Genomic DNA, 21,730 nt, shown 5'->3' on the forward strand with positions numbered 1-21,730 from the left:
ACGATGTCACGTGGCCGTGATATACCATATGGATGACAGCTGCTGATAGACAGGTTGACTTCCCGTGCGGCATTGAGAATCAATGAAGAGCGGAACATTGTCTAATTCTAGCACTCAAGGCCATACCTCAGTTCAGAAATAAGAAGCGGGCGGGAGTCATGATCGTTGTTAGTGCGTCTGTTCGTTGACCATCACGTCGATCCCGGGGAGAAACAGTCAAATTGATTTTGAAGACTGTGGAGACATCCCCTTATAGTTCGATATCCATGCCGCTGAAGGCTGCAGGGCGTAGCAATGAGGATATCAGGCGTGCACACTGGCGGTGGAAGGCAAAGCGTCGAGCTGCCAAACAAACGCAAAAGGATTACGGCCCGATAATTCCTGGAGCATTTAACTTGCGCAGATATTTTCCAGAGTTTTCGGGATAGCTGACAAGATGCATGGTGGACTGCCTTGATCAAGAGAGGCCCATTAGCTGACTCTCTTTGCGGCGTTGCACCCTGCTTGCTTTACTACGAGCTTTCTTTTTTGCCGTCGTACAGCCGATATCCTTGTCCGCGTGAAATATTCCCACTAAGACACAAGTAGCAGCATCAGCATCAGCATGGGCCTATGTGCCAGATGACCAACTCGAAATAAATAAGAATGGATTCATTGAGGCAGTGGATCGGTTGTAAACAGTAGGTATCATCATTTTTTGATAAAGCTTATATGGGTCTCGACGCGAATTCGACGCGTCAATTTCCTTTCATGTGTAAAAGAGCGGGTGTAAGATGGGTAGTATGGCAATTCAAAGCCTTCGAACGAGATCGGATCTGCCTCTTCATCCGCCTTATCCGACTTGAGCATGGCAACGACAAGTCAACACAGTGGACATCCCAACTATCCGCATGGCGTGTCCTTTGGCGCGTCCCACGGGTACAAGTTAGACCAGACTGAAGGGCGCCAATCTGATATTCTACAAATCTTCAACGGAACTTGTACAATGATGATATGCAGTGGGTACAATACAGAACAAGTGAATACAAGGAGCGACGTGTGCGACAACTAGCAAGACAACAAGCAAGAATATGATGGAATAAAGTAAGTGATGTTGAAAAATATACTGTATATTATACGAAAGGCAAGGTGAAATACGAAGGTGGGATTAAACTAGTCCGAGTGGGGGTTACACGGCACATGCCGAGCGTGGCGGTATATGCGCGTTTCGCGACTTGAAAAACTTGAAACAAGTCATGCCGGCTGTTGAGGGAGCGGAGACATGACGTTTCTGGGGCACGACTCGGGGTGGAGGTGTAGTCGCTATTGGAGAGATGGCGTCAAAGTCGGGGAGATAGATGGGGGTGACAATTGGTGATGGTGGTGTATGGATTACGGGTCTTTTATCGGTGGGGTTGAGTGCAAAAGCGGGAATGGGCGGTACTGGTGGTGGTGCACTGGCCAACGTAGGGCTCGCAGGGGGAGAGCGATACGGGATGGCAAAGGAGAGCGAACGGCGGTGGGTGGGCCTGAAGCTGGGTGAGCGGGGCGGCGGGGAAGGTGCAGGCAGCGACCGGGGGGTGACCGGCTTCAGTGAGCTCTTTGAGGGTGTCTTTGTTAGCGCCGAGCGTGCCTTTTGGCTCAGGCTGTCGCAGGAACGGGCGGTGAGGCGTTGGGGCTGGATTGGGCGGAGATGGCGGCGGGGCGGGGGACCCAATGGGATGTAGGCGATGTCGGGCGACGGGCGACGGGGAGGCGGGGTGTGAGGACGGTATGAGGAGGGCATTGGCGATTGGCGATTGGCGACACTGAGGCTGCATTCATTGTCTGCTTTCTTTTTATCCAGCTAATGTATCCGCCGTTACATAAATGAAACGACATATTCCAAATCGGGCACTCTCCCATATCGGGATGCAAGATCTCATCACGTCTCTACTACTATTGGCTGCTATTAAACGTCAGTACCAGTGTCATCTCCATTGTTCAAATCCCACTGTTCGACATATCAAGCTAGCTTCCTGCACATTTCCTTCTCTATTCAGCCCGTTCATTCCGGGAGAATCGTTACAGCCCATATCCTGCCCGCCTCCCATTGTCCCTCAGTTCATCTTTTTGATTCTCCTTTCCTGCATTTCCCAGCGCCTGTCCTCGTATCCCACGATCTTTCGGCCTTCTTCTGCTAAAACTCCACGTTTTTTTTTGTGTAGATCGTACCTTGCCTCGAGGCTGCCTTCCTTTGGCAGCTCCTTCAATTTCTCGTCATTCCTAATTTGACGCGCTCATCAGCGCCCGTTGCACCCAATTCCTTTTCCTCCACATCAAATTCGCTCGGCAGCTTAAATTTTTCCCTGCCATTCCTTTCTCCTCTATAACGGCATCCCGACAATTCACGGAAAACGACATCCCAACATATAGGCACCCGTTCACCACTGCGTCCCTTTCGGTCCCTTTCTCCGCATGATCCTCAGAAGGGCTTTGTTGCGCTTACGACCTACTTTCATATTCTGTTTCTCTCTGTGTATCCCGATGTCGGCCTTTTTGCTTCTCGCCATGGTAACGGCTAAGCTCATTTAATACAGGTGTCTGCTCTTCTTCATTGTTTCTGCTGTCTACTTTGCCTTTTGGTTCGTGTCCTGACCCGTGGCTGGTCGTCGTTTGACATTCTGGAGTGCAATTACGACTCCATCGGCACTTCTTTTTTTCTTTTCGTCTTTTTCCTTGCCGCAGCTCTCCCATAAATATTTGTCAACAACCCATTTTTCCACCTGCAGCGCTTGTGACTGTCGACAACGCCGCGCGGTGGCTCCCGGCCACTATTTGTTCCATTCTCTTACGTCACAAAGTATACATGCACCCGCTATTGGAAAGCTCCTTTGATCATATATCAAGCGGTACCGGAAACTTCGCATTCATATACGCAATAGTCATCACCCGGTATTCTAGGCAAGGAATCCAGATGATGTATCAATACCCCGGTGATCATTTTTCAGCGTAAATCTCTATTCCATGAATATAAAGAATGAGATTTATTTCTGCCATATTTTTTCGCCTCCAGACTACGTGTTGCCATAGATGTCGCCAACAACTAAATTAGTCTCGCATGTACAACTAAGTACTAGCGTAGGATCCTAGGCAACTTCTTTCACTGCGGGCTCATCGGGGAGGCTTCGTTCCTGTATCGTCAGTCACATTCACCCTTATGTATATCCATTTGAATTTATTTTTCGCGATCGGTGGATTCGCGACGCCGACATCAATCCGTCGGAGAAGCTTAATTCGGAATACGGGCCGGCCTTCGTCGTTGCGCGACGTCAGTCAACTCGGGGCTAATAGCGCTCAGGCCAGGTTCAGGAGGTGGCACGCGGCGTATTGGATTGAATTGTAGTAGGCTTAATTATCATGGCGGTGAACTTTTTTGAGCCTGCAGCGCTTGTGGCGTCATTCTTTTCTTTCTTATTTCCCCTTGGCAGTGAAACGTATACAGAATGTTGGTTCAATGCCTAGACCGACGCGGGGGGAACGACGGCTGACGTGAGGACGGGACGAACGATAGGCCCGTGCGAAGGTGGCCGGTGGCGGAAGAAGAGTTCTTGCTTGGGCGGAACGATAAAGCGGAGAGTCTGAACACTCCAGGCGAGGCCGAAGACTACAGGAAGATCTATGTGGAGGTGGGATATTCGTATTTCTGAAACTAGGCATATGTTTATCCGAGCAACTTCTGCTGAGCTTTTTAGAAATGCGACGCTCGTTTTCCGCGATTGACCACAAGGGACAGGTACTGCAGCGACAATTTTCCGATTATGAACAGTGTACGCAGTTCCAAAAGGCCGTTGAAACGAGTCAGTGGGACTGAATGTGGAGTAATAAATTATCAACGGATGTAGCAGGTAACTCTTGACTACTATTTCTATTGATGTCCACCGTATACGTCTCAGCACCAGCGTATACCACTTATGTCCAACAATTCAATACATCCAGCCACATAGTCATGCCTAAGAAATTCAATTATGGATCCAGGATAATCCAATGGCCCGTACGTACATCGTCAAACTTACTTTCAGCGGGTCCAGGTAGACCTCCGTCCAGTTCCTTTAACCGTGATAGTGCTGACCATTACTCATACGCCCTGACGGAGGTGAGTCTAACATTATGCCCTCTTTTCGCTTCCGATTCATGAGCTGCAGTAACATAGCCCTCCCCAAATGCGTTTATACTCCCGCGAGCATACAGGCGTGACATTATACTTCCCCGGACCAGCGGGGTTAGCCTTGACAGGCCCTGAGTCCTGAGTCCTGAGTCGTCCAGTGGGCGTGTTAGGAACCGTGCGCAGAAAGCCGATGAAAACACTGTGGAGTTATGCATGGGTTTGTTCTATATCTTCCATTGAATTTTGATGCATCGATGGGGTCGAAACTTCCCAGATGCAGTTCTGACGACAACCCATGACATTCCCCATGTTTCTAATATATGGACACAAGAAGCAAAAGAATTATAAAGGTCACGAAGACATTCGGAGAACAAGTTCCAGAAGATGATGCTGTATTAGGTGCAGTTAACGAGCGAAGATATTTGGAGATGCACGCGGCCTTCTTTGATGCTTGCAAGAGATAACTTTTCTCAGCTTTGGCTGGCGCCTTTTTACAAGTAGAGTAGCCAGTGGTGCGGTAGGGAGAGCAGATGCCGCTTGCTATCAAAGTCCCCATAATGACAAGTTCACTAAGAGAAGTACAGTCATCATTCTGATGTATTTGAGAATAGCTGCCGCTGCAGTATTAACAGCAGTGAAATGTTGAAATTATTGGAGGAAGCATCGAAGCAGCAGTGACACTCAACTTGTCGATAACCAGTACACCGGGTCGGCGGAGTCAATGCGCATCCCACTCGACATCTTGACATGAAGTACCCTTTTTCTGATTATCGAAGGGGATTGCAAGCATCCCAGCTCGTCGACGGTATTTATATCGTCTCCTTCGTGGGTTGCATGAACGCTGGAAAGGAAGCTGGACTTCGGCGTCGTGCCGCGGCAGGCCGGCACGTTCAACGCCCGCCATTAGGGGAAGTCGAAGGACCCGGCGGCCAGTTGCCCCTGCTCGATCCGCATGGACCTACCATCTCCTCGCGAGCTCGAGCTCGAAACTGCTCTTCGACAACGGAACGTGCAGGTAGCCCAGCTCTCTGTGAGTACTGAGCTTCACGTCTCTGCGTACGAATAACTCGTGTTCGTCAATCCAGGACGAAATTACCCGTTTGCGAGCCTATGTTTCCTTGTCTTCATCTTCTCCAACGGCTCCGGATAACACAGATGCGACTGCAACGAGTATACCGCCGCCGTTGATGGCGTTGCTGCTGCCCCACATCCAACCGGAGGCGGGGTCGGGGTCCAGCAGTGTAACCTCCGCTCTGACCCAGAGGGTCAAGTGCCTGCAGGAGGAGAACGACGAGCTGTACGAGATCCTCAAACAGGGCGAGACGGGCCGGCTCAAGGAGGAGGTGTGCAGTCTCAGACGGGTGGTGCGAAAACTCGAAGATGCACTTGGTGGTACGTCGCTGTAGCCCCCGCAGTCTAGTACTTCACTCACGGTACACATAGAATCACACAAAGTCGTCCTTTCTCTCTCGTATGTCTCTTTCTTCCCTTCGATGTCGAAGCTCATCTTTGGTGCTGCAGGACGGAGCTCGATAAAACCTACGACGCACTCAAGCCCCAACACCACTCACCACGGAATACCGGCAATGCGAGTAATGCATACCACCGTAACGGGACGGCGTCGCCAACGCAGTCGAAACAGCCTCCGACAGGACCACGCGCCCACACACACAAGAAGCCGCGTTTATCAGAGCCCAGACGGCGCGAGGAAAGCCGTGGACGGAGCGGTCACCACCGCAGCGGCAGCAAGATGGACGTAGATGATGACCGGCGGGATAGAGACGACCGCGACGGTAACAGGTCAAGGAAGAGCGTGCATGTTAACCAGTCGACAGGGGGAAGCTTGGGAGGCCATGGTCACGGTCACCACAGAGGCGGTAGTGGCGGAAGACGCACCGGCTCCAGCGATCGGACGTTGGCAGAGCGTATGGGAGTTCCCACTCGCTTTTGATCATTCGTTTCGTTTCTCTTTGTTTTTTTTTTTTAGTTTTATGGACGGACACTCGTACATATACAATCCGGTATGGAATCTCTCAACTCATCCCTTTTTGTAGCCCTAGCTGACGTCTTCTGTAGTATGAATTTGTGTGTATTCCTAGGTCCCGCTATCGTCGTCTTGCTATTTGCCGTATCACTATCCTATTTACGTCTAGGAATGTTAATTTATCGTGGTCGACTGCTTTCGCGTCTTGGCCCACATCTCAACGTCGCCACTTATATCTTGGTTATCTTCACTCTATAATGTGGATCTAAAACTTCTACATCCTGACCAGTACTGGGGGTGCGACGCGACTGAGAATAAAGGTACATATCCCAAACCAGGTTATGTCGCCGGTGCTTTTTTGATCCCAGACTATATTTGTGAACATCTATCTACACAAATTCCGGCGCCATATCGTGCATAGTATAGTACAAGAGTAGAAAATCCGAGGACAGCCGGGAAATGGGTTCGACATGAGTAAGTTCCTTCAAAGTATTATATTATCAAAATTTTTATTGAACGACATCTGCGATCAAGGCCGTGGCATATGCCTGTCGCGTGATGGTACAACGACTCACGACGTGTCCTTTCCATCTAGAATGCCAACCTCGGTGCCGCCTCTTCTTCTGCACCCTGTTACCGCCGCTCTATGCAACCGTTGCCGGAGAAATTTTACCAAAGTCCTTTCTCCTTCCACGTTATCCTCTCGTGATTTTTTACTGTTCCCGTTTTGTACTTGTCTCCAGGAGCCAGCAGGCGACTTCGGGTCTACCCTTGACGCGCCTTTGGCGTGTGCTTAACCATCAGAACCGAGTATATGTGACTAAGTAGTTGGTTCCGGCACGGGAGTTGCTGTATATCTGCTAGTGGGGATGGAGGCCGCTGATTGCGGAGTCTCCAGATCGCGTTGATCTACCGGGACATCAACCCATCTATCCTCCGATGGCACCTCGTAAGTGATGCTCGACATTTGAAAACGCATGCCTTTTCACCTGAGGCTGCGAAAGTGATATGCGCTTATACGGTTGGTAACGCTCCTAAAGCTCACTTCTGCTTACATAGGATTCTCCTTCATCCGGGACTTCACAGCCAGAGTCCCTTAGCTGACCTGAAGTGACATAAACTTAATGATTTCGACACCCGTCGAGCAATTTTAAGGTCTTTGCCTTTTTCCTGTCCTACGACGACCGAATAATAAACTATGTGGGAGAATCCTACCGGAGCCTTGCATTCGAGGACAACTGGATACTTGAAACGGTAACAATCATTTAATTGTTGTGTGTAAAGTCTATATGCAAGCTGCGATTTGCGCGCGCTCGGGTTCTGAACACTCTCGTCACCACCATAATGATTATTTATTGATTGAACTGGGCGTTCGTATCAACCAATATTGGGCAGCGGCGCTGATGTTTACACGCCACCGATCGAGTCATCTCAGCTATAACCTGATTCGGTTGTTCTGGGTGCTTTTTGTGCTAACAGTGCGCGCGTTTAATATTCCAGAGGTTTGCACTGGAGAAAGCAAGTAGAGTTCCTGGTCTTTCATCACCATCTGATCATTATCATGAACTTTTTCGCCCTCTTTGGTTCAGGCGAGTCACACCAGCTGAACGAAAACATAGAAACAAGCTTGCGAACTTAATGCGTACGTAGTACCTTTCCGTTACACTGACTTCTTTCTGATGTCCGATTTAATCGACCATCGGAAGAGATGATATCAAAAAGGGCTGGTGAGGACTCAAATCATCTTCAGATTGTTCATTGCTGTTGGTGACATAGCAGGATATCTCGATACTCGCCAAGAGATGACAGAAAAAAAATGGGGAGAGCTTGAGGATACTTTGGGTTTGTATCTGGATATTTTAGGCGTAGGGCTATTCTGACATACAACAGGATGAAGTTTAAGAACAATCATGTCAAGGTAATGGCTGAGGCTGTCCGCCGAGATAGGCCCTAGGGATCTGGAAACTAAATGAACAAGTAAAACTGCCGAAACACATTCTGTCAAAAGGACCCAACCGTCTAGAAGATCGTTCTAGAGCTTGAAAATATACGATCATCAGATCATTGTTCCGTCATAGCAGATAGTGACCTGGTTGGCAATGCAAAGATCCACACCCGCAGTGGAATTACTGTTCGCCAAACACACCGTCACCATCACGATATGGATGGACGACAACGTACATGTCATCGTGTTACGAAGATGCGTCAAATGTCGGGAGGTCCGCCAGGAGAGTGCTAGAAAAAAAGAGGATATCTGGGCGGTTGAGGCAGCAGATGTGGCACGTGTCGCATTGATGGACTAACAACACCAAACACAGACAAGGCTTTTAAAATGCAGAAAATTTTCTCCCTCTCAGAAGTCGACCATTGTCTTCTCAGTCTGTTGATCGACTATGAAGTATGTTACTATGGTGAGTTACTTTTCTTTCTTCACACAGGCTATGATTACAATCATATTCACACTGAATGAACGCGTGGAACATAAGACTGTCCCTTGCTTCATGAATATTTTTACAACGGTAACTGAGCCTTCTATCACATCATCTCTGCTGTTGGCATATCGTATTCTGTTCTGTTACTCATGATCCATCTTTTCTCCAGGTCTGATTGGATTCGAAGCCTGCGGGTGGGTAAACACAGCGTTAATGTACACTTAAAGAAAACTAGCCAGGGTAATTTTAATGTACCGAAATACTATGCTATGTATTCCCATAATCTCTATCGAAAGCGTCAGAGGGGACTTGACCTTGCAACTGGGTCAGAGCGCCCGGCAAGAGGTAAATGAAGGGACCCGATTTCGCTGGCGGCGGCGTCGACTGGTATGCGACGGGCAAGGTACACCGAGGGCAGAGGAAGCGATATTGCCGTTCATGACCACCTTGTCTAATGAAGGACGGTGAGCCGGAAGCATCCATTGACCTACGGAGTAGACACCTTTCGATTAGAACTGGATCACCAAGATTTGCATTTAGCTTGAACACCCGAGCCTTTGCATCGTCGCTATCCTGACATCGAATGACAATAGCGCCGTCAGTCTTGCGCTTGGGGAGAGCCGTTAGGGATTTGTCGATGACAAGCTACGGGAAGGTGGTGACAAGTTGGAACATAAATATTAATAGCAAGTAATTTATGCATGACATACGATGAACTCGCCACAGATGCAATCTATCATGAGAAGAATCAATCAACTGCATCGCCTGAGAGAAATATATTCAACCATCAACGCACAGTAGACGCGTAGGCTAGCCGCGGATGAGGCTGTTGGCTGTGCTGCAAGGCGGTATGTTATTTCCGGATTTCATACTAAGCAGGAAACATACCATCTGTTGAAGATGAAACAGCAGAACGCGAAACAACCTTCGGCATACTGAAAAAAAAAAAAAAAAAAGAGGAAGAAGAGTGATCCTAACGGTGGGAAAGACAGAGAGCAAGTACAGCCGCCCGAGGATGGAAACGTCCGAAATCGGGAACACGAAGAATATGAAATTTATTTGAAATACAAGGCACCAAGACCTCGGCGTGATTATTCCGGCTGGGGATCTTTCGGCACAGCTTTCGTGGTCGTCACTTTCAAATTAGGTCACCCACTCTTTTAATTGTGCTCGTCAGCTGCGAATCCCGTTCTGTTCTTTACCACCTCCCATGGCTGAAAAGGACACCACCGCCCGTTTGCGCCGTGCCGTCAAGGGTATGTTTCTTTTCTACGGGGTCTCCATGTTCGCTCACCTTTGTCTTTGTACAGAGAACAACCTTTTTCTGGTGAAAAGGCTCATTGAACGGACCGACATACGCAACATTGACCCAGGACCACGTCGATATACGTCGCTAGCCTGGGCAGCAGTGTTGGGCCACGAGGAAACCTTCGAGTTCCTACTCTCCGAGGGCCACGATGACTACGAGTTCAGTCGGGTGCGTAGCTTACGTTGCGAGCGATGCTTACCTACTAATGCATGCCGCAGGACTCGGAAAACAACACAATTCTCATGTTGCTGGCAGACCAAAAGCCCCCTTCCGCCACGTCGTACCATTCCATACCAAGCAATGATACTCTCCGGGCTACTTTGCGGATGGCACGACTCTACTACGATCGCTACCCCCAAGTCCTGGATTGGTCAAATAGCCTCGGCAAAACCGCTCTTCATATAGCCGCTCTTAGAGGAAATGAGGAGCTCGTCAGGGTGCATAGGTCGTCGCTTCCGCCGTGTTTCAGCTTACATTCTGTATCTAGATGTTATGTGATCTTAATGCCGATGTTGACCTGCCGGATAACAAGGGAAACGCACCGCTGCATTCGTACGCCATTCAATACTTTGCAATTGTTCTCATATTAATATCCCATTTAGGGCTAGCTCATGGGGCCATATCACTGTAAGTGCTTCATTCCTCTCCCCGTCTTGGCTATCACTCAAATAGACTTCCAGGTTGTGCAACTTTTAATAGAACGAGGGTGCTCATATACCGCTCGCAACAATGACGGGTTCACCGCGTCTGACTATGCGTACTCGTAAGTTCAGGCTCGTCGTACTTGGGCGGTAACCTTATTGTCTCTGTCTATAGATACAGTACTCAGGAGACGCTGCAAGATACCGTTCGGCTTCAGTTTGAAAACAACAAAAAGTCGCGACGTGCTATATTTGCGCAGAACGCTGCCAGGAACAACGAATGGGGTGGAGCTGGGTCATCGATCTCGAACTCTACCCAAAATATCCGCTCAGCCACACCAAGGATGCGCAGTGGATCGGGGACCAGCAGGACGACGGTCACGTCGGACAGCGGAGAGTTGGAAAGCAACGGTTTAACTCCGGCTCCACTTAGCCAATCGTCGTTGTCCGCTTCTTCGTCGCCCTCACAACCGTCTGGAGGCTCAAGTACGCCCTACCACACCCCGCAGCACACAAATGGCACCATGTCAGCCCTATCGCCGTTCGCCACGCGAGTACGGAAAAAGGATGCCGACGCAATGGAGAAATACATGAAAAGAAATCGGAGTGGAAGCCAAGGCACATCCTCAACAGATAACAGGTCACAGAACGGGTCTTCATCAGCAGGCCCTTCAGTGCATGAGGACGATGTTTCCACTAATCTCCCTCCAAGTGGGTCAACAACACCACGACGACTGAGGCCATCCATGTCTGCGTCTCAGTTACTCTCAAAACCTCCGTCCCTATCACATTCCACACAGCCAGAGAACCGAATACGGGCTGGCACCAATCCTACATCTTCCCGTCCTTCGATATTTCCTCGGCCTTTGCTTTCGCGATCATCGTCAATATCCAACTCTACCCGTCCCCTAGCGTCGGTCAGCGATGACCTCTTTGAGGAGCCTGAGAATTATACCGGGCCTCCGAGCCAATACGCTCAGTTTCCGGAACCACCCCTTACTCCCGAAGACAGCAACACTCCAATAGCCGGACGAAGAATGGCTTTTCACCCTTTAGTCAAGCCTCTATATGGTATTGACTCGCTTACGAGTCACAGGAGGGGCCTATCCACGTCCTCGTTTCGCTCATAGTCCCCACTGGCGCACTAGTCCATGATGTATATCGGCCACCCTGTACTACTAGATATGTATGATTTATTATAGCCGTTCCCTCTTGCTCTACCTTGCTCTGTTGTTTTCCGTCGTTGACTGGACTCCTTGCAATACGTGCCATATGTATTGTTACAATATTCTGTATGAACTCTAGTATCACTTCGTCTGGAGTCTCTTTAAGCTTATTTGCTTATTATCCTACGTACATAGACAGTCTAACATTACTACTATAATGAGACATGATTGACTGGTGTCGCCTTGGGTGCTTGGACGTCGCGAGTCGACGAGGAAGGGTACATGTGAGCGTGAAGCACGGCCGGATATGGCAAAAGATGCCAAAAACGTGACAAATGGGCCTTACGTGGAAATAATGGTGCGAATGACTCGGATGCAAGGTTGCTCGGAACGTTTGTGCTGAAGGCATGCAAGACTGCTCGAAGGTTCCTTCCGACCGTCGTTGACGTCTGCTACATTTCTTAATTCTTCTTCAATGCATCATGCCATGGCCGACACTGAGGACCCGACAACCCAAATAGCCTGGCCTTCAAGACGTCACAATGACCCTTCACCAGAGACGAGGGACGATTCCGGGATCCAGCATGAGGAAATCGAATCAGCCAAGCAGGTGGAGACAACGTCGACAGCAAGGAGACGGCTCTCTACATGGGACCTTATAACGCTTAGTGTCGCCATGCTGGGCGCCCAAATTGCCTGGACAGTCGAGCTAGGGTGCGTGTCGGTGCAACGTGGTAACTAGAAGGCTGACAGATATCGTATCGGCAGATATGGGACACCCTTCTTGCTGGGATTGGGCATCTCTGAGCAGCTGACGTCGCTTGTCTGGCTCGCTGGGCCCATCAGTGGCCTCGTCGCGCAACCCGTTATTGGTATCTGCCGCCGGCCCACACTCCATCGATATCATTGACCATAATTTCTGTTCTAGGCGCTATCTCGGACTCGTCAACGTCCAAGTACCGTCGGCGCTTTTGGATTGTATCCTCGACGGTCGTCCTCGTTTTGACCACCCTTGTGCTCGCCTATTGTGAAGCCATCGCTGCCTTCTTTGTCGATCTTTTTGGGGTGGGCGCCGGAGATTGGGACGGGCAGCGCAACAGACAAGTATGTAGTCATTTCTTCAGTCTGCCTAGAATCTATTGACATCGAATGATACTAGGCTGTGAACGTGGCCATCGGTTTCGCAGTGACCGCATTCTATCTGTTAGACTTTGCCCTCAACGCGCTTCAGGCCTCTCTGCGGAACCTTCTTTTGGACGTCGCTCCAGCCTCTCAATTGAATGCTGGCAATGCCTGGCATGGTCGCATGACCCATGCTGGCAACATTGTTGGATTCGGATTTGGATTCTTTCCCTTGGCCAAGCTGCCCTTCCTGCAGATATTCGGGGGGAGCCAATTCCGCAAGTTTTGCATCCTGTGTAATATCATACTCACCGTCACTGTGTTCATCACATGCTATTGTCACGAAGAGCAAGAGCGTCCTGCCACCACCAAACAATCTGGGTCAGTCAAAGGTTACCGAGGACGACGCTTCCTGGCTCATGCTCCGTTAGAAAACTCCGCGAAATACTCGACAACATATATACGGCAATCATCAAGCTTCCCAAAGCTATCCGGCGCGTGTGTTATGTCCAGCTCTTTGCGTTCATGGGATGGTTCCCGTTCCTCTTTTATTCGTGCGTTTACTTCGTTGGGATCTGTTTCATATCTAAGTTCTGTGCAGCACCACATATATTGGGCAGGTCATGGCCCGTGAGATTGGCCAGGAACCTGACCGTGATGTTGCAGCACGGCGTGGGGAGTTAGCAATGCTTCTGTATAGCGTTGGTGCGTTCGCTGGTTTATCTCAGTGATAGAATTCTTTATCGTCATTCAGTGTCTGTGATTTCGGGCACTGTTCTCCCTCACTTGGCTAGCAGGGATCGCAGACTGATGGCGCACAAGCAGGATGTTGACGAAGACGCTGAACTCACTCGCATTCGAAATACAGTTCGTGAATGGCAGATGGAAGCCGCACGCAAACGCCGACCGCTGCGTCTGCCTATGATGCCCTTTTTACTCCGGAACATCTGGACGGGTGCAATGCTATGGTTTAGTCTTCTGACGTTTTCAACATTTTTTATTACCGATGTTATACAGGTAATTCCCAAATTCTTCCGGTCAATCACCGGCATGATCTTCTGTACAGGCATCTATATTTGTGGCCCTCGTAGGTGTATCCTGGGCCGTGGCAATGTGGGCGCCGTTCGCCATCATAATGGAGGTAGGTAATTCGTTGCAAGACTGCCTGTTACTGAAACAGTTCCCCTTCAGCTATTGAAAGACATGTCTTCGCCGCCGGCGCCCATTAGGTCACATACCCGTACTCTATCAACTCCTCCGCGAAGGATCGTCTCCGAGCGTCAGCCTTTGCTTCGCACTCGATCCCTGGACGAATTTGAAGCGGATGAAGATGAAGTACCGTCCGAAACTCCAGTTGCGGGAGGGACAATCCTCGGTGTTCACAACTTGGCCATTGTGATGCCGCAGTTTGTGGTATGTCCGGGGTTATTCACTTTAAGCAACGAGCAGGCTTTTCATGGTCCTTCCAGATCTCGTTGGTCTCGAGCTTCATATTCCGAGTTGTGGACAAGGGTGCCGATAACGACCCCTCCAATGTCTTTTACGGAAAGAACGGGGTAGTTTGGGTGCTTCGTTTTGGGGGACTCTGTACATTAGCTGGGTTTGTTTCTACGATTGTCTGGCCTTACGTGCGCTGAGTGTGGCTTCTCTTCAGTGCGATGATCGCCCGGATGGTGCCTCCGACTCCTACAGAGAAGGCGATGAGGCGGAGACTCGGAGAGATGAAGTTGCTTCAAACGACTGAGGCTGCGTAAATCTTTGAGCTGTATGAATATATACGCGCTGAACTGGTGTGTTGACTTAGTCTTTGGATAAATGCATGCCTTGACTTGTTTTGTATGGACTACTACTATTAACATACCTCATCGAACGATGCAGTGTATGCAATGCTATTCCCTAGTCTCTCTAATCCCCTGATAACGGTAGATGTGTTCCTTCACAAATATTAAAAATATGTCTTCTTTCAGCTAGGCTGGCTCTGTTTTCTTAGGCATAATACGAAGATACTGCTTTGATGCTTAGGCTGTGTGTACTAGTGCTACGGCGCCTCATTTTTCAGGTTTCCCTCGTCCTCCCCAGTTGAATAAATTATGAGTATTGATCAATTCGTAATGTGGCGTAGTCTTCTTGGCCTGTCTACGCGGTAATTAAACAAAGTACGAAATCGCAATTGTCTCTTCGTCTAGATGATAGAAATCGACACGGAATGCTTGTAATTGGGGGTAACCTTGTTGAACCAAAAAGGCTCTGCAACAGTGAATCCGCTGATGGCAAGTGCTATAAGATTCCGGTACAACGAGAGACTGATGAGAGCTTACCGTAAGTGTCCCGTGAATGGATATAAAACAAGCGTATTGACAAAATGCGTGGCCAACAGAAGGTCAGGGAAGAATTGTTTTTCAGTGTCTTGGCGACAGCTTCATTTGCTGATATTTTTACTTTTATAAGTGAAATAAAAGAAGTGAGGCGAAACGAACCTCTTCCGCGGACACTGACCACGACACAGGATGAAAGGCTGTCTTGAAACCGAGAAATTTCCCAATAAACCGAGTCATCTGCGGTGAAGTCCACGCCACCTATGGCGGTAAATTAACACCTGAGTTCGACGTAGAAATGATTTAGAGATACCAATGATTAACACCGGCGTTTGATTCTCGTAAACCATTTCATCGTCATACTCATCGCGCACTAAGCACCGGCCGGTGTGAAATAGGACTTGCTTCTCGACAAGGGCATCTTTGGGGATGGACTTAATCACCGCATATATCGCAGGACATCCGGAGCCTATATACTGTGACGGCATGAATCAAGGTATCAGAGTGATATAAATCGAATTACTTTCTCGTGTAGTTCATGAGCCACCGCAACCAAATCAAGGTAGCTGGTATTAGATAACCAAAAGATGGTCGCTTGACAGTGTCCCATCCAGTTCGAATTTTCTTTGAGAGCGGCGACGATACGATCAGCGTGTTGTATAGAAAGCACGGTCTCTACGGCTAAAGAAGACGGGGAAGGCATGGATAGACTTGGTGGAATTAACCCAATTTGACCTGATATGAATGCCCTTTCATCAGACTAAGATAGTACATCAACAAAACATGTAGACCGACCAACAAGACACGCACAATAATAGCCTGAGAATATGGACCTATGTTTGCGGGTGCCCAATAACTAAGACTTTGAACATGTAAAGCTTGTCGGTCTGCTGGAGATTTGTCTGCGAAGGCAATACAATCTATCTTGAGGCGCCTGGGACGAGGAAGATCTACAGCGACGCACGCCCTAGCCGGCGGGCTAGTACCGAAAAATGTCGCGTATACTGCATTAATTCGAGCAAAAAGATCCATGGAAGAAACAAAAATGTTTATATTTGTACATTGATATAATTGCACAGCATGTCGTGTGAGTTGGTCTATGATCACAAAAGTTAGAAATTGCATGGAACAAAATGACTGGAATATATACCTTGAAGGAGGTTGAAACACTCTGTAACCTCCTCTTCAATGATGACATTGTCCGGATTCTGGCTTTGCACGTTGCTCACGGTTATCCAAGGACCCACTCTTGCGGACAAAATACCAAATTCGCACTGTGTCTTGGAATCTACTGGAGTATCCAAGGATATTGAACGCGATAATGATGATGATTCTTTGGACGTGATAGTATGCAAGATGTTGGTGTATATGGGGCTGATCAACAATGGAGGTACGAGTACATTCATCGTTGTCGAATCTTTTGGCAGGAGAACGGCATTTTTCACTCGCAAATATGCGACGGTTGCGAAATCATTGTCTGAATGTATGACAACTTCGGTTTCTAAGCTGCGGAGGGCACATCAGCAGATGAGAACGTACAATGGAAAAAGTGCTAACAGAGAAATGCGACTTTTGAAAAGAGGACAGTCCAGTGTCAAGCTTTCATATTCGCCTCCCTCACCGCATATGTGAGATCCGTACTTTTCGTTCTGGGGATGCGTAAGAAGAGTCTAAGGACGAAATGAAGCGTCGGCACTGACAAGCTTGAATAGTAGAGGCTTCATGTCACCCAGCGATTTCCCTAGATGTTCTCTGGAAAGTCCAATACCAGCGACCTTGATCAGAACGGCATTTATCTTGGCGTCAATCATTTCCGATAAAAGTTCGTCCTGGGGTCTCTGCCACAGATAACAAAGTGCGGAAAGAGAAAGACGACGGCATCTATAGATCAGTGAAGGCGTATATCCGCCCCAAAATGGAAGAGACATACACATGTTCTACCCTTACTCTCTGGTAATTGGACAAAATAGCGCCAACCGATACACCTGTTATGTCGGGATGATGGGACTAATATAATGATAAGCATATATATGAACAAGTGGCTCAGTAATGCACCTTGACAGAAGTCAGTAGCTCGTACAGATCCTCGGTTTCATCGCCATCCACACCACCTTTCGAATTGCGGCCGCCATACTCAGCTCCCTGTTCCACGGCGCTTCCACGGATGACTCTCCGATACAATGGTACGTCCAACGCGCGTGCAACGATCTCGATGGCATCCTGGCCTACTGTCTGGTACAGATATGAGTCGAGTTCCTCTGAAGATGAGGAGTCAGTCGAGGCGAGTATTGGGGTGGTAAATGAGGACCTTTTCCAGGCTCGGGACCAAGAGATGCGGCTGCGACCAATTCATGGCCATTTTTTGCACAGTGTAGAAGATTGAAGCAGCTGTCCTTGCCGCCGCTGAGTAGGGCGACGTACTTCATAAAGACAGGTCTGCGCCAAGAAGGGGCGCCTAATCCGGACCGTGAGCCCTGTTGCCGTACCGCAATCAACTGCAATCCATGCTAGGCACTGGTCATTCTTATCCTTCCCTCTTTCGTTCTGTATCCTTATCTTATCGTTATATTCGTTTTCGTTCGAGTTTAATGTCGACCCACTCCTACAGGGAGGCCATCGAATGCCTCAATTCTCTGCAATCCAATGCCGTCGTGTTGGAAGCAGTGCGCGCATCTGGAGGCCGTTCGAGCGCCTTTGCCATCCCCGAAATGCTCGAGTATCTGGAACGCATCGGATATAGCGTACGTGCTTGCGAGCGACGCTCGATGTCCTGCTTTTAAATGATTCTGGCGACAGCCGGACGATCTCAATGCCCTCAATGTGATTCATATCACTGGAACAAAAGGAAAAGGTTCTGCCAGCGCTTTCACTAGCAACATTCTTCAGCATGCAAAGCCAGAATGGAAAATTGGTGAGTACCTCTCTGTATATTCATTCACGTGGCTGAATGGTATCAGGTTTGTATACATCCCCCCACCTGGTCGCTGTACGCGAGCGTATTCGCGTCAACGGAGAACCTATATCTGAGGAGCAATTTACAAAATACTTCTTCGAAATATGGGACAGGTTGGAGAAGAATGATAAGGTGCTTCATACAATCTACCGCTTGATAGTTTGCAAATCTAACTTCATCGCAGAGGAAATACGAGAACACTCCAGCAAAACCAGGATACTTCCGATATCTGACTTTGCTTGCTTTTCATGCTTTTTTGGACATAAAAGTGGACGCGACGATTCTCGAAGTTGGCGTGGGGGGCACTTACGATAGTACAAATATCGTTCCTAAGCCCGTGGTCACTGGTATCACAGCACTCGGCATAGACCACGTCACGGTGCTTGGAAAAAACCTGAAGGAAATTGCATGGCAAAAAGGAGGTATTTACAAGGAAGGCATCCCTGCTTTCACTATGGAGCAGCCTCAAGAAGGCATGGAGGTATTGCGCGAACGTGCTAAGGAGCTCAAGGCCTCCAGCTTTACAATTACCCCTGTGTTGCCTGGTCTTAGCGACGTGAAACTGGGTCTCGCGGGTGTCCATCAAGTACAGAACGCCAATCTTGCGGTTTATCTAGCCCAGACATACCTGCAGACCGACGTAGCGTTGGACGACTACGTTATAGAGGGTCTCAGGAAGACAAGCTGGCCTGGAAGGTGCCAAAGAGTATCAGATCCCTCATCATACAATTTGACCTGGTTTTTGGACGGGGCGCATACCCTTGAGAGCCTTGATTGCTGTATGCAGTGGCACGTCAGTCCAGGTGTTGGTTTGCCAGAAAAGTTTACCAGGTATGTCATTCATAAATTATCTTTGGAGTGTTCTGACAATGATTTAGCCCACGACCAAAACGTATACTTGTCTTTAATTGCACAAGCGGACGATCTGGTTCTTCCTTCCTGTCAGCCATGTACGCAAAACTGTCGGTGCAACTCCAATTTCATCAAAGCTCAGAGGCTCCCGATCGGTACTTCGACGAAGTCATTTTCTGCACTAACGTAACCTACGCGGACGGAGGCTTCAAAGGAGGCAAGTGCGAAGTATACTTCATATTAAGAGCTGACTTAGAAAGGATGTTTAGATTTAACTGCCGTCTCGATCCCAGAAGGTGATTTGGCCGAGTTAAAGACTCAGCACCGACTTGCAGCCGCCTGGCATGGCATAGTGCCTTCATATCCCCAGGAATCTGTCCATGTCCTGCCCTCTGTCGAACATGCGGTGGACCTAGTGCGGAACGTTACCTCACAGTCTACTAACGGCGTAGGCGTTCTGGTCACCGGTAGCCTGCATCTGGTGGGCGGCCTAATAGAGGTCGCAAATCTCGCCAGAGTTGCATTGTAGATTGATATTGATATCGCAGGTACACCTTTAACAGGTTAATTGAGATATAATGATTAAATACTATACATTGTAGAACCGTGAAACTCAACGTTTTCTACTTCTGTTCTGAGTAACTGCACTATAGAAGTGAATAGCCTACCATGATCGCTGTAAGCCGTTGACATTTGGTAGCTTCATGAATAATCTTACCTGACCATCAAGGAAGCATCGCAGTTTCAAGGTAAAGATGCCATTCGCTGGTCTGTCCTCTTCGGCTCCCGCAAGTCTCTCAAAAACGCTGAATTCAATTGGCTGACACTGCAACATCAGCTGACTTGAAAAAGTTGAAACTGCTAATCATCGGTATACTTGCCTCATATCGCAAGATACGTTGATAGAGTTCCGTATCACGCATTATTTTCTTTTTGAGCTCTTCTTCCCAGTTGGCGTCAAAATCTTTCTCTTTCCAGCGCTTTTTGACTGCTTTGCCTTTGCCTTTGCGTCTATCTTTTGCCGAAGATTTCTTTTCCGACGTTGTCGATGTCGCTGCCTTATTCCTTCTTTTCGCGGATTGAACAGGTATCGATTGCGTTGTATGTGGGCTAGAAGTTTCGATGTGATTATTATCTAGATGAGGGTCGAAATGCAGACATGCTTCGCTAAGATCTGAATAGTAGCCATCCTGTAGGGGCAACATGTCATATGGTGGAAGGAGACTGGCTGTAGGCAAGGGAGACCTCGGAGATCGAGCGTTTGAGCTGGACGGAGTGAGTGAAAGTGACGAATTCTGTGTGTTATCAGCCCTGTTTGAGGCACTTGAAATAGGGAGTACGTACAATAGAAGAACGATTCGAGCAATATGACAAGGGGGAGGATGAGGCTGCCTGTCGTGAACCGAGTTTGGAAGGAGCAAATGCTTGTGTTGCAGGAAATGGCTCGTCGACTGTCGGCGACGGCAGAGTGGAAGGAGTGGAAGAGGCAGGCTCTGCACCAAACTTGGAAGGTCCAAAAGCTTGTGTGGCCGGATACAGATCTGCATCACCATCGGAGTGTAGGGGGTTCCACAGCAAGGGTGAATTATCATAGGCCATACGTTCAGGTAAGACACTACGACCGGGGTCCTGCGTGGCCGCAATGCCATGGCCATTCGCGTCGGACAACAAAAGATGGGTAGATGATGAAGCGCTATGTCCAATGATAGTCTCTGCTTTCTGAAGGATAGCGTCACGGGTATCGACAAGGGCTTTCACGGTGCCCAGGACATCAACGCGTTTAGTCCGCTTCCTAGGTCCCACATCATGAACAACGTCACGGAAAAATGTTTCTGGTACTGTAGCGTCCTGGCTCTTTGCTCTGCCTCTACCCTTGGTGGCGAGATCTTTTGGATCTACGCTCTCCAATGCCTGACGGATGCGTGTACGGACAGCAGAGTCTGAGAAGCTGTTCTTCTTGGCGCATGACTGAACATGCTTCATCTTCTGGGCCGCACTCTTCCTGGTGGTCCAGGATATGTTACAGCAAATACATTTCAAGAGACCTCCGAGTTGCACATCGGTAAAGTCCTCAGAAAAGCGATCCGTACGATGCGGTTGCTTGGGAGCTACAGGCTTTGATATCACGTCTGCACTTTCGGTACGTGAAGTAACGGTTGATGACGACGCCTTTCGTGTCGGCTGAGCTGGGAAAGCAAACCGAGCCAAGTTCAACCCCAGTTCATCATCATCCTCATTCTCTAGAGAGTCGCTGAATATCGCAGAATCATTGAGGATAGGGTCTGCATATTTCTTCTTGGGCAATTGTGGTTCGGAAGAGGATGTGGTGCAGTCGTGGAGTCGTGCTGATTGAGAAACCCCTTTGACAGGGACCCCATGCCAGGAATGTGATGATGCAGCTGATACACTGTCGTCTGAAAAACGACGGGTTACTATGGCCATTAGGAAACATGCTGTTTCACTACTCACCAGATATCCCGATGACGCTACCTATCGACGCAGATGCAGGTACAACAGGTGCATCATTCTGATCATCGTCGCACAGATCAATACCAGATGCTACCGTTGGGACTCGAGCCTCTTTTCTTTTCTTCCGCTCCAGCCTCCTTTTCTGTCTCAGCGCCTCCCTCTCCGGCTCTGAATCCTCCACGACATCCTCTTCTACGAATGGCGACATTGATGGTTTCGATTGAATAAATTTGCGAGTTGCTTGGCAACGTGAGTAGAGATGTGCTGCAGGGGTACAGTACTTGCTGAGGGTTGACAGCATGAAAGTTTGAAAATCTTACATAAGATGCCTTAAGCGCGACGCGTTATTTGTGTGTGTTTA

The 21,730-nt window shown here is 48.7% G+C and overlaps 9 protein-coding genes across 9 annotated transcripts; 5 read left to right on the forward strand and 4 right to left on the reverse strand.

Moving 5' to 3' along the window:
* Positions 1–877: 877 nt before the first annotated feature.
* BT62DRAFT_929043 (uncharacterized protein) lies at positions 878–1,825 on the reverse strand. Its single transcript, XM_043185633.1, has one exon. It carries the CDS (start codon positions 1,763–1,765, stop codon positions 1,169–1,171), a length of 597 nt encoding a protein of 198 aa, XP_043042542.1. The 5' UTR covers positions 1,766–1,825; the 3' UTR covers positions 878–1,168.
* Positions 1,826–4,873: 3,048 nt separating this feature from the next.
* On the forward strand, positions 4,874–6,273 carry BT62DRAFT_992171 (uncharacterized protein). Its single transcript, XM_043190326.1, has 5 exons — positions 4,874–5,156; positions 5,212–5,518; positions 5,570–5,597; positions 5,648–6,147; positions 6,203–6,273. Exons 1-4 carry the CDS (start codon positions 5,079–5,081, stop codon positions 6,075–6,077), a joined length of 843 nt encoding a protein of 280 aa, XP_043042543.1. The 5' UTR covers positions 4,874–5,078; the 3' UTR covers positions 6,078–6,147; positions 6,203–6,273.
* Positions 6,274–6,488: 215 nt separating this feature from the next.
* Positions 6,489–7,037, forward strand: BT62DRAFT_659823 (uncharacterized protein). Its single transcript, XM_043181795.1, has 2 exons — positions 6,489–6,584; positions 6,645–7,037. The coding sequence occupies exon 2, from the start codon at positions 6,669–6,671 to the stop codon at positions 6,936–6,938; it is 270 nt and encodes an 89-aa protein (XP_043042544.1). The 5' UTR covers positions 6,489–6,584; positions 6,645–6,668; the 3' UTR covers positions 6,939–7,037.
* A 1,669-nt stretch (positions 7,038–8,706) lies between these two features.
* BT62DRAFT_929045 (uncharacterized protein) lies at positions 8,707–9,498 on the reverse strand. The gene is made up of 5 exons (XM_043185634.1): positions 9,431–9,498; positions 9,339–9,380; positions 9,253–9,275; positions 9,045–9,187; positions 8,707–8,993 (listed from the first exon to the last, which is right to left on the reverse strand). Exons 1-5 carry the CDS (start codon positions 9,474–9,476, stop codon positions 8,810–8,812), a joined length of 438 nt encoding a protein of 145 aa, XP_043042545.1. The 5' UTR covers positions 9,477–9,498; the 3' UTR covers positions 8,707–8,809.
* Positions 9,499–9,675: 177 nt separating this feature from the next.
* Positions 9,676–11,901, forward strand: BT62DRAFT_1073582 (ankyrin). Its single transcript, XM_043178948.1, has 7 exons — positions 9,676–9,798; positions 9,853–10,019; positions 10,070–10,288; positions 10,339–10,403; positions 10,454–10,478; positions 10,532–10,614; positions 10,668–11,901. Exons 1-7 carry the CDS (start codon positions 9,753–9,755, stop codon positions 11,620–11,622), a joined length of 1,560 nt encoding a protein of 519 aa, XP_043042546.1. The 5' UTR covers positions 9,676–9,752; the 3' UTR covers positions 11,623–11,901.
* Positions 11,902–12,145: 244 nt separating this feature from the next.
* BT62DRAFT_887741 (MFS general substrate transporter) lies at positions 12,146–14,534 on the forward strand (the record flags this gene model as incomplete). The annotated part of the gene is made up of 11 exons (XM_043182927.1): positions 12,146–12,372; positions 12,427–12,530; positions 12,587–12,762; positions 12,818–13,161; positions 13,212–13,334; positions 13,382–13,485; positions 13,535–13,797; positions 13,847–13,925; positions 13,961–14,193; positions 14,250–14,380; positions 14,435–14,534. 11 exons carry the CDS (start codon positions 12,146–12,148, stop codon positions 14,532–14,534), a joined length of 1,884 nt encoding a protein of 627 aa, XP_043042547.1.
* On the reverse strand, positions 14,439–17,549 carry BT62DRAFT_944940 (uncharacterized protein). Its single transcript, XM_043187927.1, has 12 exons — positions 17,404–17,549; positions 17,151–17,353; positions 17,026–17,102; positions 16,796–16,976; positions 16,653–16,744; positions 16,246–16,601; positions 15,906–16,192; positions 15,619–15,855; positions 15,409–15,571; positions 15,258–15,356; positions 15,099–15,206; positions 14,439–15,044 (listed from the first exon to the last, which is right to left on the reverse strand). Exons 1-12 carry the CDS (start codon positions 17,519–17,521, stop codon positions 14,917–14,919), a joined length of 2,049 nt encoding a protein of 682 aa, XP_043042548.1. The 5' UTR covers positions 17,522–17,549; the 3' UTR covers positions 14,439–14,916.
* A 15-nt stretch (positions 17,550–17,564) lies between these two features.
* Positions 17,565–19,513, forward strand: BT62DRAFT_929047 (FolC bifunctional protein). The gene is made up of 6 exons (XM_043185635.1): positions 17,565–17,836; positions 17,892–18,006; positions 18,053–18,180; positions 18,233–18,879; positions 18,927–19,117; positions 19,170–19,513. Exons 1-6 carry the CDS (start codon positions 17,684–17,686, stop codon positions 19,427–19,429), a joined length of 1,494 nt encoding a protein of 497 aa, XP_043042549.1. The 5' UTR covers positions 17,565–17,683; the 3' UTR covers positions 19,430–19,513.
* On the reverse strand, positions 19,455–21,663 carry BT62DRAFT_1073586 (uncharacterized protein). Its single transcript, XM_043178949.1, has 4 exons — positions 21,370–21,663; positions 20,245–21,314; positions 19,744–20,195; positions 19,455–19,694 (listed from the first exon to the last, which is right to left on the reverse strand). The coding sequence occupies exons 1-4, from the start codon at positions 21,575–21,577 to the stop codon at positions 19,565–19,567; spliced, it is 1,860 nt and encodes a 619-aa protein (XP_043042550.1). The 5' UTR covers positions 21,578–21,663; the 3' UTR covers positions 19,455–19,564.
* Between the last annotated feature and the right edge of the window lie 67 nt (positions 21,664–21,730).

The sequence above is a fragment of the Guyanagaster necrorhizus genome, assembly GCF_019112545.1.
Source record: "Guyanagaster necrorhizus MCA 3950 unplaced genomic scaffold BT62scaffold_6, whole genome shotgun sequence".
NCBI lineage: Eukaryota > Fungi > Basidiomycota > Agaricomycetes > Agaricales > Physalacriaceae > Guyanagaster > Guyanagaster necrorhizus.